General features: G+C 40.8%; 1 protein-coding gene across 1 annotated transcript in view; it reads left to right on the top strand.

Annotated features, from left to right (window-relative positions):
- The window catches only part of usp43a (ubiquitin specific peptidase 43a), a 95,267-nt gene that overhangs the window by 46,382 nt on the left and 32,348 nt on the right, over positions 1–16,537 (top strand). The window contains exons 4-6 of the mRNA XM_085774455.1: positions 2,267–2,359; positions 6,251–6,386; positions 9,944–10,088. Coding sequence (XP_085630581.1) covers positions 2,267–2,359; positions 6,251–6,386; positions 9,944–10,088 — 374 coding nt within the window. The remainder of the gene's footprint in view (positions 1–2,266; positions 2,360–6,250; positions 6,387–9,943; positions 10,089–16,537) is intronic.

The raw sequence follows: 16,537 nt of genomic DNA on the forward strand, positions 1-16,537 counted from the left end.
GATGCTGAGCACCTTTATGATAGATAAGAGCAGCTACTGCTGTGCTGAGCATGTGTGTGTTTGTGGGTGTATCTGGTGTTACTCCAGGTGTCTGGTCTAAACTAAACAGTGGTAGTCCTTTGACAGCTGAACGTAGAGTACAACCTCTGTCTAACGCACACACACGCACACACATACACACGTGCACACACACACACACGCACACACACATCCGTACAAATACTTATCTCATATTCTCCACCAGACTGGAAATACTGTCAGCCTCACCACAAGCTTTTTAAGTGATGTTGTGAGTTTGTGTGGGTGTTCCTGCATGCATGTGTGAATTTCAGTGTTAAGTCCAGAGTTTTAGGTATGCACAACATTGTGTGTGTGTGTGTGTGTGTGTGTGTGTGTGTGTGTGTGTGTGTGTGTGAGAGAGAGAGAGAGAGAGCGAGAGAGAGAGAGAGAGTACAGCCTGTCAGTCTCCTTTACTGAGTACAAACTGGCATCATTAGTGAGCCTGCGACTGGCTGCCATGGTGCACCAGGCTGAACACTGACAGCGAGGAAATGTGGAGTCTGAGAAGTGTTGTATTATTTCCAGCACATTTGTACATTTGACAAGTCTGTATCTTCACAAAGTTGGGTACAGCTCGGCTGGCAGAAACGATAGTGAGACACAGGGAGATGAAACAAGCATCTGGCAACATACACGTATGCATGTACACAGTCTAAAAGCTGTCGGCGAGGAGACGGCATTATGAGCAACGCTGCAATAATTTTCCTTCATGAAACAAATTCAAGCAGGACCAAAAATAAATACCAATATTGAATCAAAAAACTGCTTTAAAGTTTTCAGTACAGCACCACCAAAATGTACTGAATATTCAACAAATAATAAGCCATACCCACACTTGTGTTTTAAAATTTTAACTACATTAAATAACAATACTACACTACTCAAGTATACAGTTTAAAAAATGATGTTGTGTATACCTGTTGTGTGAACTTGTGTATCTATCTATCTATCTATCTATCTATCTATCTATCTATCTATCTATCTATCTATCTATCTATCTATCTATCTATCTATCTATCTATCTATCTATCTATCTATCTATCTATCTATCTATCTATCTATCTATCTATCTATCTATCTATCTATCTATCTATCTATCTATCTGTGTATTATTGACACTTGTACACAACACACAGGGGAGTGGTTGATGGAACATTAACGGTTCACTTGTGAATATTGATTGTTGTTCCTGAACCCTATAATGTAGAGATAAAGTTAATATTATGAATATGCTAACAATTCAATCAACATATCAAAAATAATAATAAAACACAAACACATCCCTCCTCCACACACACACACACACACACATGTCCATGTCCGTATGCCGTCCTCAGTATTTCTACCCTCCTGTCATTCCTTCTCTCTGATCAGCTCCTTTCCTGTCGCCTCAAAGTCCTTGACGCGTCCTGTCTGTGTCTTTGTCTCCCTCCATTTTGCTTTCTAGCTTTTGTCAATTTGACTTCCCTGCTGCCAACCTTCTGTTCATTTTTTAATCTGTCCTCCCACTGAGCTCTGCACTTTGTTGTCTTTCTCATCATCTCTGGCTCTTTGCTCTCCACTTTTGTTTCCTCTGCCTTTCCAACACCCACTGTATCTGCTGTCCTCCAGTCTCCAGTCAACTTTGTTCCTTTTTTTTTCAGCTGAACCTTTCCTCTTTACCATTCTCTCTGCCTTTTAAATATCCCCTCTACCTTTTATCTTTCACCCTTCCCTTCTCCTTTCTTCTCTCTCAGTAGTGTCCCTTCCTACCCACCTCTCCAGCTCAGGATGGTCTCTGGGATGCAGCCTTTTTCAATTTCCACACTATCTCACCTGCCTTATGCTGTGTTTTGTGTCCAAGAAATTCTTAACAGCAATCTCATCTCTGGTGCTTTGCTGCACATTTCTTTAACAGCAGCAGATTGAGTCTTGTCAGTGCGTGGTCTTCAGTATTCACATTTAACCACAATGGAAGTGTTAACTGCATGTAGCACATGAGACACCTGTTAAACAGCGTTTGTTATGTCATGTCAAGTTGAAGGTTTTCTCCTCAGACGGCTGTTTATGAGAGCAGTGTGAGCCCAGCAGGTTAATATGAAAATTGACTTGAGCAGGGTGAATTTTTGTGGAGGCTTCTCTGCAGGGTAAAAATATATGATCATACTCTGAGGTCATACTTGGCAATAAAGATTAAAATTTTCTCTCTGTCTCTGTTTTTCTTCAGATCCTCTCTGACGTGCCCTCATTGCCTTAAGCAGAGCAACACCTTCGACCCATTTTTATGCATCTCCCTGCCGATCCCTCTACGACAAACCAGGTGATGTATCAAACAACAAATAGCCAAAAGCATTTTTATTTCACCAGCTATCTTCACATTGCTATCGCAGTTTACTAAACTTTTTCTTTTGGTTTTTCTTTCTCTTTTCCATACATATCTCATATTTTCACTTTTATCCCACTGTGGTTTGAGTATATTTTCTGAACAGATGCGTTGAGAATATTCTGCTCTGCTCTGGTTTACAGGCTAAATCTCCCGTAGGCCTCGGAGCATAAGCAGAACTGTTTAGCCAAGCAAAAGCTTCTCTTAGATGGGAAGTTGACACTGTGGATGTATGAGGCTGTCATCTGATATCAGTGATGAAGATATGATCATCTCATCTGTCCAATGTAGCAGAAAAATTTGCCTCAACAAATAAGTAGAAAAACCCATCGATCATGTCGGATGCACTGTACCGTAACAACTCACAATTCAGAAGGAAATTAGATAAATCGGACTGTGCAGATAAGTGCGCGTAACAAAACACATGTACACACACATATACTGTGCACGCACACCCCAACAGAAATCGGCCATGGTCACAAGTGATAAATGTTTGCCATCGAAAGTCCCTGACCAAACACTTTCTGCTTTTGTTTCCATTTTTAACTGCACCAGAAGCTGCGTGTCAGCAAGGTTCCTCTGTGAGGCCGTACGACTTTGACATATGAAGACAGAGATGGAGTCTGATGCACAGAGGACTTCTCTATTATTATTTTGACAGCAGAGATGCAAACAGAGAGAGAGAGAAAAAATGTCCGTGTGCAACAATAGCTGGAGGAGTTTGCAGCTGTAGCACGCCTTAGGCATCAGCAATCAGTTACTGATCCTAATGAAAGGCCCTACACACCCATGGTGCACACACACACACGCCCACGCAGATCATTTTCATTGTTTCGGCTGATTAGACCCTCCTTGTGGACCTTGTTGGCATCTGTAGGCTGCGCTTGATTTTTCAGCGTCTTCTGTTTGCTTTGTTTCACCACAAATTACACCTTTGTCACTCTTACTGGTAGATGGGAGTGTTCTGCGTGCAGGCCCTTTTAAAAGTCATCGTGGGGCACAGTGACCAAGGCAACCACAGCATTGCAGATTTGTTGTACTCCCTTTATCTTTCTACCCATGAGTCCAGTCATGGCATAAATTATCTGAAAGAAAAAACAAAAAAAAACAAATATCAGTTAAGTTCCAGTCACTTCCACTTTCACAATTTACCTCCATTCAGTGCTCAATGAATCCTCCTATCTTCAAACATGCAGACACCTCTGCTCTGCGTCTTCTCTGCGTGGCTTCCACAGAGCTGAACACAAACTCTGGTTTGCAGTCTGAGTCCTCTGACAGTGTGTGGTCTGTCTCTGCAGTTGCCTGAGCCCAGCATAGAGGGAAATTCATTCAGCTTCTCTCCTGGCCACACACTGACCTGACTCACACACACACACACACACACATACACACACAGTCACACAGCGGCCTCATTGCACCGTCCTGCTGCAGCAGTATCCCAGCAGAATGCCTGATAAGTTTGAGGCCCCCAGAGACACAGCAGGGTCTGGCTGGCAGCGTGGCATTGAGGCCTGGGTGCTGCAGATAATGCCAGTGTATGGCAGAGAGGGAAAAGGAGGATGACAGTTTCTGAGAGTCTGTCTTGCACATGTCAGTCTTAACCAAAGCTGCTGTTCAAAATATTTAGAGATGTACTAAAGAATGGCAAGATTCTTGTTCCTTACTGGTCAATGAGTAATTCAGTAACACGAATCTAGTAGGTCAGTAAGTCCCTCTGAGCTGTCGGTGCTTCATCAAACATTTGGCAGAGTCTTATACACTTAAACTCAACAAACAGAGATTTTGGCTTGAAGTGTGAAAGAAAATAAACTGTGGAAACTGAACTACAAAACCAAATCAGTACACTGACCACAGACAGACTACAGGATGAATATCATGCAGCATGAAACAGTAAGCCTACTCTAAATGAACACACAATAGACCTCCCTAAAACCAGCTGTACACATGTAACCCATTGTTAGGGATTATAAGGTTGATCTTGTACATGTTGGTGGCTTCACATTACAAAGCACATAAACTGATCTATTCTAAAAACATTGGGTTCAATTTCAATGTGATGTGATGAGGGTAAAATAAATATGGCAATCAAGCAGGAAAAAGTACTGTTATTATTGCTTATTGTTCTGCTCAGGAGGTGAGTTTCTGAAAGAGTCTTCACCAGAGTCTCACAAATCTCAGATGTCGAAGCAGCGTGCGAACACACCATCACAACAGAGCTTTCAAATCAGCTTAAATGAGCATGTTTTTTTGTTTTTTGTTTTAACTGTAACTGTCTTCACTCTGCGGATTAAGCATTTCAGGCAAATTAAAATTCTCGCCCTGTGTAAACTGGTTAATGTTCATTGCTTGAGCTGGAACAAATGGAAGACATGGCAGCAGAAATAGTTTTCTCAGGAATATGGCTGGCAGAGAGGTGACGACGTTTACACGATTTGTAGTAAATGACCTAAAACACGCACACAAGCATGGTTGTTATGCTGTGGTTGTTAGACTCTAACATGGTCTTTCAAGACAGTTTTTAATGTTTTTGAGCTGAAGTATTTTGTGTGCTCTCAACGCTTTATGTTTCAGAGGTTGCTGTTTAATAGAAATCATCAGGGCCTAACCCAGCAGGGGGCTGGAAAGCTGCAAAAAAAAACAAACCCTGACATCTCTATTTCCTGTTCCTCTCGAGAGCCGTCGCACACCTCTCATCCTGTTTCATTTCACATCTCAGAGTCTCATCTCAGAGCATCTAACAACGTAAACTAAACAGCTGCTCAGATCCTCCACCGTCTGGCCTGTCAACCTCCCCGCTGCTCGCATATTACTCACCTGAATAATGCATGATGGGAAACAGGAAGCAGAGGCGTCAGCGATTACACCACCTTCTTCCCAAATGAGAAGGCATGACCTTAGTGTGTCTTTTCTGCCATACTTTCACCATTATTTTTTTTCTTTCTGCCCTCTTTGTTTTTTTTTCACTCATCTTCTCATCAAACACTATCCTTAGTTATGGATCCTATCCTCCATCCATTTTGTCTTCCGGTTCTCCCTCCATCATTTCTCACTCTACAGTATATCCTCCTTCAGTTTCGCTCTTGCATCCTTTTACAGGAAGTGTTCACATTGCAGCAAATGAGATACATGTCTCAACACACAGCACAGCTCAGAACCATCACCAATTTATCTTTGCATGTCAAGGCACGATTACACACACACACACACACAAGAAAGTAATGAAACTCTACAGAACTGAAAAATGGTAAATCATTTCAGATATTAATTCAGACACATGCAATTTGACTTTTTTATATTGTCTTTTGTGGGAGGAAATCTTTTCCCCAAACATATTAGATATTAAACAGCTTAACAGTGCATTTGAAAACAATCTCATTGTATTGAATGATTTGGTTTGTTATTCAGCAGCTAAAACACATTATAAAAAGCCAGGCTCAATATATCTATAGAAAACAAACTGACAAAATGATGATGTCGCCCCTGGTGTAATTCTGCACACTTGCATAAATCTGCCGTTGGTTTTGTATGACATGTTTGTCTCTACTCTGTGTGTGCACAGTGATATGTAGTATGTGTTTGTGTGTGTCTACAAATATGTAAATATGTCAGTGTGCCAGCGTGTGTTTGGAATCTGTAGTAATGTAAACATGCAAAATCAGAATTGCAAAACAATTTGACACTTTGCTCTTAGACATAATCAATCTTCCTTTCTCTCTCTTCTTCGCCTCTCTACTGATCACACACAAACATACACACACATACACGCACACACATACATACCGCCTCCTCCCTTCCTCCCTCCCTTCCTCGCTTTTATTTCTTCCACAGGGCGATGTGTGTGACGCTGGTTTTCAGCACAAAGGGTCAGAGGTATCTGCGGGTCGGGCTGGCTGTTCCTCTGTTTGGTAACCTGTCCTGCCTGAGAGCCATGGTGGCAGAGGAGGGCCACATCTCCCCAGACCAGGTACACACACACACACACACACACACACACACACACACACACACACACACACACACCACATACACTCTTACACGCACACACCACTCATTCTCGTTCTAAAATATGTTTTGCTGGACAATAAATGATCACTGAAGTCCAGTAGACCGTTCTTACAGGGAACATTTAGGCTTTTCAAAAACATGTGAGATGTAGGCTACAACTCAATAATAGCTCATTTGTGCATGCTGGCTCACCAGCATCGCACAGTGCTGAAACAATGAATCTACCAATCTAAGTTACAGTTTTTCTCAATTGCTAAAACACTAAACCCTGTTGTCTGAACCAAATTCTCAGTTGCCTGAACCCACTGATTGAATCGGTCACTCTTTTGTCAAAACCATTAGCACTTTTCACCTGTTTAGACACAACTTACCAACACATTTTCATTGTGATGCACCTGTGTTGCAAAATGCTGAGCACAGGTGGCAAAAGTCAAACACAAGTAAAGCACAAGTTTCACCGGTTGAACACAACAACTCAAAATTGATAACACTTGTGTCCAATGATGTGAGGGCACATATACTGTAAGCCAGTTCAGGATGAAGACCTGTGGCCTGATCCAGTACAGAGAAATTATGCTGTGGCTGAGTTGTGCACTTCTCATTTCTATATTTTTGTACTTTATTTTTTACGTAGGCTTACTGTATACAAGTGCTAAATGCACAAGATTTCTGTTTGTTTTTGTACTGTACAAGTGCTACGTGTAAAATGCACAGGATTTCTGGTTTTTGTACTTTTTTTTTTTTTTTTTTTACAGTACTACTGTATAAAAGTGCTAAATGCACAGGTTTTTTGTTTTGCAAGAGAAGAAGATGAGAGACAACAGGGTGAAGGAAGAAAGGATGAGGGAGGGAGGGATGAACTGGGAAGAAAAAAGAAGAAGGAAGGAAAAGGGAATGAAATGGATGTGGGGAGGGAGGGAGGAGGGTGAAAGAAAGGGAAGGAGAGAAGTGCTACAGTGTAAATGCACAGGTTTTTTGTTTTGCAACATGCATTTAGCTACAGTGAACAATAAACATTTACATGTATTTCTACAGCTTCATGTGCTGAGCGTTGTGTTTTCTATTTTTCTATGTAGTGTTTAGTGACTGCTCAGTAGTGTTTTTAATTTTGATTGACTCGGGGCACGATTTGACAACAAAGTTCAGTTTTGAGCACAGATTGAACTGTTTTGAGGTGAAAGTTTGGTTTTGCAAGAAGAGTCTGAGGTTTTGTGAATGTAGCTTGAAAATTGGGGTTTGTGTTCACAGTTTAGAGAAAATGAGAGAAGCTTTCGAGAAATGTGTCTTAGCAATCGAGAAAAACTGTACAGTAACTGAGGGACAGTTGCTTGCCAGTAATTTTCATAACTGGTAACTACCAATCAAAGATGCTGAACATTTCATAGTTGCAGGTTATCTTTCATAATGCTATTTTAAAAACATTGCATTCAGACAATAGGCCCATCACAAAACTGTGATGGGCATTTAGTAAGATTTATGTATTTATTCATTTATTGTTGGCATCATAGACCTAACAAAATAGTCCATTGTCTATTATAATGTACTAGCCAGTGAGAACTAATTAAATGGACCCAAAATTACTGGTGTAATCATCCATTACTTTGGTTAGTATAGCCAGTTAAAGTTCAACCAGGAAGTGTAGATGTTTACAACAGATCGTCTGGGTAATCATTATCTTTACATCTACAACTGTTTCACTTTCAGATAAGTGGTTTTGATCATTTGGGAAAATGAAACACTTGTTTATTACGTCTGTGCTTTTCACTGTTAGAGATATCTTAGATGACAATTTAGCAGTAAAATATTCTCAGAAATCACAGGAATATTTGGGCAAATAGATAAAGCTACCAGAATTTCCTTTGTGAATTCAAAAACGTAGACATTGCACTGCGTCTTCACAGTCAGCAGAAATGTCACCAACAGGAGAAAAGGTTTCAGGGGTGTGTGTTCATCAGCCTTTCTCCTGTCGTACAACAGATGATGAATCTAAAGTTGGGTCCACAGCAGCAGGAGAGCAACAGCAAGGTCTCAATTGTTTAGTGATGAAAAAACACTTGCAGTGCAGTAAAGCATGTGATTGTTAGTGATATTGCATTACATTTTTGGACTAATTTCTATGATTTCCTGATGGGTAGAAGGGTGTCATTCTCAGACAACTAAACTAAAAAACAATCTATGAATTATCTGTGATTTCTTTTTGTGATGTGATGTCACAAAAAATATTTTGGAAGTGTTTAGCATTCTTGTCCTTAGTTAGACTGTTTTGCAAAGTAGCAGAAGATTAATTTCAATTTTCCTGCTTTCTTGATGAGGAAATCCATTTTAATTCACAGTGGGAGATTTCCTTGTTAGGCTGTTGCATCTCCTACACACCCACAGTCTGCCCACACTGGTGTTTTCTCCGACTTGGCTGATTAGACTTGTTCTAATGACTGCGTGTAAATGTAGAAACTGGGCTTCATTAACATTTCCCACACTCTCTCCTGTTAGTTTTGTTGCACTTACTGGTTCTGCTTTTAATACCTACCAGAGTCCACTGGAACTCAGGTAGACAAAAACACAAAGTAGCCTAAACACTTTGCATCAGAACAGGATGCATCGAAACATCGATGCAAAATTACTTGTGGGTTTGGCAAAAAGCAAGTCATAGGACAAAGTTCTGAGGGAGCCCATCAGGAAGAGCCACAACACACACACAGACGCTGTCATCAGTTCAGAAAGCTGTGGTATGGACAGCCTGTTTGCTGCCTTTTATCTGTATCCATATCTCCTCTCTGGTCCAGTTTCTTTGATGTATTTGAGTATGATAAAAGTGTGTCTGTGTGTGTGTGTGGGAAACATGATGATTTTGAATGAAACATCCTACAAACAGCTTCTATCCATCCCAAGTTTGTTGTAGGTCAGTGAACTGTGTAGGTCAGAGTTACGAAATGAATCATCACTTCTTAGAAAAAAGACTGTTGCTATGGTTACCGGCAGCTTAAAAATGTTTGCACCGAAAGTTTGCATCGGCATCAGCTGATCATAAGTATGTTCTGTAGTTATATTATATTCTGTAGTGTTAATTTCTCTCCTCACTTTAAACTATTTATGTTTTGCTGTCAGGTTTGTCAAGTTCTTAATCATGAAACTAGGAAATATGTCTCTCTGAGTGTTAAGATGTTAAGAAACGTAGCCCCAATATCCTTTGCCTCACTTTGCAGATGTTTATATCTTGAATTTTTATGTTGATGTTTTTCAGTTTTCAAGTTTTGGTCAGTGTTTAAGATATTCTGTTGAGGCTTATGATTTATTTAGGGTTTTCTTGAGCTGATTACAAATGTATCTGTTTTTATTTGCTTATTTGAATTTACCTGCACATTCAACAATATCATTGTTGGTCTATTTCTGTGCTATATATCTTCATAACAAGTTATCCCAGAGGGTCAAGACTCGCACACCTTTTTTTATCAATTCTCAGTTGGATAAAATTGATATTTTCACCATTTCACCATGTCTGTCGCTCTCCCCCTCCAGGTCATCCTAACAGAGTTGTACTCCACGGGTTTCCAGCGCTCTTTCTCGGACGACGACGACCTGACGTCAATTTCTGATAGCGACGTGGTCTATGCCTTCCAGGCTCCTCCCCTCCATGGTCGCGGAGGCTCTGCACAGCACTCAGGTAACCACGGCAACAAGACGTCCACTAAAAACGCCGCTGTCACCGACTTCCCACTCTGATTTGACAGTTTTGCTCATTCCCCATTTTCAATTTTCTCTCTGTCACTCTTCCTCTGTCCTCCTTATGTATTCTCACGATTCACACTCACACCTTCGCCTGGTTTTCTCTTTCAAGAAGCCCTTATGATTCATTAACCACAGTGTTTCTCGCAGGCAGACATTTTACTTTGGTGGAGAGATGGGCAGTGTCTGCAGTGTGCTTTGTATTCCTCCTCTCAGTCTGCTTCTTTATGCATGACAGAACCCAAACAAATGAAATTAAATGCCACGTCTAAATATCAGCCTAGTGCATCCCATCATCCATAATAAAAAGTTTACTTGAGTAACGTCTGGTGAGCTTGTACAAATAATAGCCATCTGAAATAGTGAGAAGGCTACAGCATGTGGCAAGAGGAATAATTCACTCTTATCTCTGAGGATAACACCAAAGATCAGTGGTACAAGATCCCTTTTGTTGAAGGTTTCCAGGCTCTTGCTCTCCGTCTCTGTCTCTGTCTTATTTTCTCCCTGTGATAGACGGTGACAGTCGAGCTCTGTGTCCTTGCAATCGCTAAAAAAAGAGACAGGTATGAAGTTGAGTCAGCCTTGCATCACCACTACACATTAAAAACCCTTTTCAGCCATGCAAGACGCTGCTGAATGCACATGAGAACGCGGGCGAAGTGTAATGTCACACAAACAGTCACACACAGCAAGCTGCATTGTGAAACAAACTGGCAGAGTGACATTCTTCAAGAGCTCCTTTGAGCTATGCACTTTGTAAAAGTTGTGGCAACTCGGTATGTAGGCATCATGTTAAAAAAAACCTGTGACTATGACTCTCCCTGCAATGTGTTAACTGGTGCAGCTACACAATCTCATGTTTAAAATCTGTCATGACAAAAGATTGCATATAATGTTATGTTATGTATATGTTCAACTCTGGCAAAACAACTTTTGTTCTGCATGACTATGGTACGGTAGTTTGTGTGAATGCTCTTTTCCTGTGATGCCATTATTTCCCCCACACCGTGAGGAAGAGCAGGGCAGTAGATCACTTCTTATCGCACCAGCCGTGCTGCTCTATCTGTAACAGGCCGGTCACAAACAAAGACCTATGTGCGTAGGGCACAAAGCCATTATTTTAACCGATCGGTGCGTGTGTCTGATAAGGGCTTAATTGAGTCATATTACCAGCGTCAGGGTGAGGTCATTACTAGTGATCTCTCTGGGCTGCCAGTCAGGGAAGTTGAGGATAGCCTCTTTTTTTCCACCAACTCTGCTGTTTAATGATGCCATTATTGGGTGCACGGGGAGGGGTGTTACCCCAGAAGAAGAATGGCATCAATAATTCACTTCTGTACTTAAGTGCTCATAAAAAATTAAGACGCTTCAATTTCTCAACAGGAGGCATTTCTATTGTCACTTTACACAGGAAATACAGTGTCACAGCACTGAGAGAGAGAGAGCAGGCACAAACAGTGCGCTCTACATGTAAGTCACACACATTTATTCTAACGTAAGCATGCATGAGCAAAAACACACACACACACACACACACACACACACACATACACACACGTGCACATGCACATCCGCTGTGGAAGTCAAGTAGGTAATGAATCTATTAGAGTTACACTGGAGAGTCCCATAGATACATGGCCCTCAAGGGGAGACCTTGCACAGAACACACACACACACACACACACACACACACACACACACAGAAATGCGCTTATAATGAATCACACTTAAGTACTCACTGGCAAATGTGGCTCCCATTCTTGCGAGCAGTCTGATGAAAATGATGAATGGTCCTTACCTCTGCGGAATAATTCATAGGATCAAAGCAGACCAGATTCCAGGATAACATAACTTCATTCAATGGGATCTGTGTCATGTTTTATAAAGTGTAGGACACTAATTTACGCACTCAGTACTGCAGAGACTGTACTGTGGCGTTACAAAGATAAAGGAGGATGTACAGTATGGCAGCATCCTCTGCATAAATTATTCTTGGTGTAGAGGAAGAGATATGCAAGGTTTTACAAAGAGTGTAATTATATTGCATGGTCTGAAGCAGTGGGTTTGTTGTTTTTTTCATATTTTTGTTTAGTTTGTTCAGTTAGTAGTGCAGAGAGACTGTTTTTGTGATTCTACCACCACAGCTGGTTTGACAAGTCACTGAATAAACCACCGCTATAGTTAGTAGGTTAACAAAACTCCCACTTTCAGTGTTTTCAAGTGAAGTAAAATAAATGTCAAAACTAAAATATGTGTTGTTTTAAAGAAGCTGATGTGTCACAATGACTATCGATTATAGATCATCACTTTGCTCTTAGTTTATATACATGCTCAATTGTAAAAACATACACTAGGCTCTGGAAATAGAGCCTTATCTTTTCACACAAGCTACTGTAGATTAGTCTTTCTGTATGCTGTGGGAACAACTTGTTTGATTTGGTCCTAATCACGTTTGTCAGTCGGTGCAAAGGTCTGTTTCTTGCACTACACAACACTTCATGCACAGCACTGCCTGTGTCCAAAATGTTCTGTAGTTTGTTTTTTCAACTTGTGTGAAAAAACAAAACATGTTGCTGTGAAGGATGACGGAGTAAGCATCCTGAGATGCTGAGAGAGATGTTTGATGTTTGTTTGGCATGAACTTTGTTTCGATTAATAACTTTTGTACGATCAATTTTAGCATTTTTTAAATCCACAACTGAGGCCTAATTGTATGCAGGGCTTTATATGTTGGATGTACTCGGAGAGATTGGCTCAGCATGTGGCAAATTCTTTTTTAGTTTTCTGAAAGCAGGCGGTCGTCCCTTACTGATGTTCTCTGCTGTTGTGTTTATCTTACTGTAGCTAAACTACCACAGCATGACAATTTTTAGGTCATTTGAGAGTTATACAGAGATTATAAAACAGTATGACTGAGTTACATGGCACAACTCTGCTTAGAAATACTGTACGCTTCATGAACTGTCCTCTTCAGAGTGGGTTGCTAGGAGAGGGTTTCTGGACTGATGATATGCTTTAACAGCACGATAAAACAGGGAGGGATGAAACTGGAATAAGGCAAATTACTCAGAAAGTGGACCTGCAAGTAAATCCAATCCAATTTTATTTGTTGAGCACTTTAAAACATCCACAGAGGACCAAAGTGCTGTACAGGGTAATAAATAAAAGAATCAGAAATAAAGACACAACATCTTACATAAGACATAAAATTACATAAAAACAGATCAAATAATCTAAAAGGCATATAACATGGGTAAAATAATAGCCGTGCAATAAAAGAAACAATAAAATAAGATAAAAAATGTAATCAAATCAAATCAAATCAAATCAAGCCAATGTCTTACTAGGGAAGGAGAAGAGGTGGGTTTTAAGGAGAGATTTTAAAACATAAAGTTAAGATGATGATTTCCTGGAGTTACATAGAGTTCATCTTCACTCCTCTTGGTTACCTCCTCTTCTCCCCTGTGATCCTAGAATGTTCTAGATGTGTGTGTGTCAGAGATGTTTTTGACATCATCTTGTTGCCGCCTTAAAGTAGAGGAGACAAAAACATGGCTGCCACTGAAACATTTGTATTTTTTAAATATTAGATTAGATTAGATTCAGTTTATTTGTCCCCCATGGGGAAATTTGTCTTCACAGACTGCACATTACAACAAAGGACATACGTCACATTTGAAACATGTGTTCTCGATGTGCAAGAGTACAGCACTGTACCTCTCAGATTAAGAGGATTGAACTTGTGAGGCTCTGTTCATAGCTTTAATAGCAAACAACAAAAAACAGAGCTTTTCATTTCTTTCAGTGGGGCCACAGTGTTTTCAAGAAGATGCAGGTGATGTCATCAGGAAACAAATTGTTGCAACCCGATTGCATGTCATTTTCATCAGTGGGAGATGTAGCAGCAACTCCACAAAAATGCAGTCCCTTTAATTCACTGGTATTTTCAGTCTGAGTGCTGACTATTGTCAAACACAAAATGGCAAATGGTTGAAAATTCTCCAATCCTCCTTTTCGGCCAATTATGTTTTTGGGCAAAAAAGCACCATGCATAAGAAGTTTATTATCTGCATGAATGTCAGCTGTGCAGGCAGTGGCAGTGTGATACTCATACTGGCAGATCAAGTGTCCAAATGACCACGGCTTGCTTCTGGTTCTTGGCTTGTTCTTGTCATTCCTTTCTTTGTCTCCTCCTCCACATGACTTGGCCACAGGAACAAAAAGGTAATGAGGAGGAGGAGGAGGAGGAGGAGGAGGAGGAGGAGGCAAAAGCTTCCAAAAAAACATTCAGCCCATCATTGATGTGGACTGAGAAATGATAAGTAGTCTCAAATTTAATAACATGGAAAAAAGCATAGAGAATGTAAACATGAAGTAAAAAAACAACAAAACAAGACAATTAATTGTATGCAGGGAATTCCTCTGTGGTCATAAACTGCTGTGTATTTTCTCCAACTTCAGTAAACACTCTTGGGGATAGTGAGTCAGCGCTGCTCCCAGCTACAATAATGAGGTTTTGCGTCTCCAGGACGGACAGCAGGAGGTCTCATGATGGAAAACAGTGAAAAATCAATTAGGTCTAGAGCGCCACAATTGTGTCCTATTTCACCTGCAACAATCCAGACAATTTGCACATAAATGGAGTGGTAAAGCCCCGTAATGCTGCGCACTGAATGGAAGCTAAGTGAAGCTCAGCGTGCTAAGTTTGTGCAACGTTCATATGGTGGCTCTTGAAATAAAAAAGTTAAAGCCGGCTAGGGACATGTGTCTTCTGGGAAATGGTGAGGTCTATTAAGATTTGAGTGGTGGATTGTGGGGAGTTGCTTTCACAGAGAGGGCGCAGGGGTATGTTGTTTACACTGTGTGTTAGAAAAGAGAGGAATCCTTGTGAAGAAAAGGGGATCTCTCACAGGAGATAAGAGGATGTATTAGGACCCGTCTCACACTAACAGGATCCACATTGAGATAGACCCACTAATCAAGGTGCGTCTTTCCTTCTCTCCCTTATTTTCTCGCTTTCACAAACTGACCTTGTGTGTGGCTGCACCAACTCTTCTGCAGGTTGTGTGAGTGAGTTCAGCTCCTGTCACAGTGAACTGCAGAGTTGAGGGTTAAGCCACTGTGCCATTTCCATCAGCTGAGGGCTATGCACAGGTTGAGAGTCACGGATTTCAACATTACTCTGAGGGGTTTATCTGGGCAGTCGCATCCTTCAATCAGCTACTCACAGTGGGGGTATTACTTCTGTCTGAATGCACACACGCACACACTACTCATTTATATGATCGGCATGGACGACACATCACTACCCACAATCTCATACTGTCAGTATTTCATGCTTATCATGAAATAGATTTTTTACTTTTTATGTTTAGGGCTTAAACGTCACAATGTGGACAGGAAAACATGAAAGAGAGAGACAGTGGATGACGTGCAACGAAGGTGCTCTGCAGGATTCAAACCAGGACAAGCATGGAGACCTTGCTCATAGTAAAATGTAGTGATCACATGTTGTCTCGCAGCAGGAAAAAACCCTTAGGGAGCATGGGATGTGTGGTTCTGCACAATTAATCAAAATAGTAGTAAGTGACATAATAATATACCCAGATGCAACTTCCAAATCACAGGGGCTGAAATTTCTTGAGGTAAACTGTGTCACAACATTGCTGTTGGCCATTGAGGATAAATAGTATTAAGAGTCGTGCTACAGAGATGCACCAGCCTTGAAATCATTCTCTTCAGATGAAAAAGAACTTGTGTGGTACAACAAAAATCACATCATCATTAACTGCTTTGCTTTTGAATTTGAGGCTTTTTTAAGAAATTCAGAAAAAAATACCTATAATTATGTAACAGGGTGCAATATTATATTTGTGGAAGCATTGTTGTGCATATACCGCCGTGAGTGCTTGTGAACTTGTACATAAATAGGCTCACGCTGAGACAAAGACATCACACATGCAAATGAAACCCTGCAAAGCACATATCCCGTGCAGCTCTATTAAGACAGTTACAGGGCGCCTAAAGCAAACTCAGCACGGGAAAAGCAAAACATATTCCAGGAACATTCACAGGGGACCTCTTGCCCCCTCCAGTAGGATTCATCATTTTAAAATAACCTAAAGAGAATGAAGGCAGAAAGAAATTTGTTGTGTCTACAGTCGATGCTGTGATCACCACCGCTGTCTCTGGAACGTGTTCTCAAGTCATCTGGGAAATAACAGCAACACTCAGCTCAAGTGCCTTATTAAGAACAACACAAATGGCACATAAATGTCTGTGCAAATGCCAGCCTGAAAGCTTCCTCCTCGGCACACACCTGCTCAAAGTAAACCTACAAAATAATTCACCACTAAACTTTGTGTGATGAGTCAGCGGGCAGTGCAG

Source organism: Trachurus japonicus, chromosome 1 (assembly GCF_045865225.1).
Source record: "Trachurus japonicus isolate A0001 chromosome 1, Traja_1.0".
Classification (NCBI taxonomy): Eukaryota; Metazoa; Chordata; class Actinopteri; order Carangiformes; family Carangidae; genus Trachurus; species Trachurus japonicus.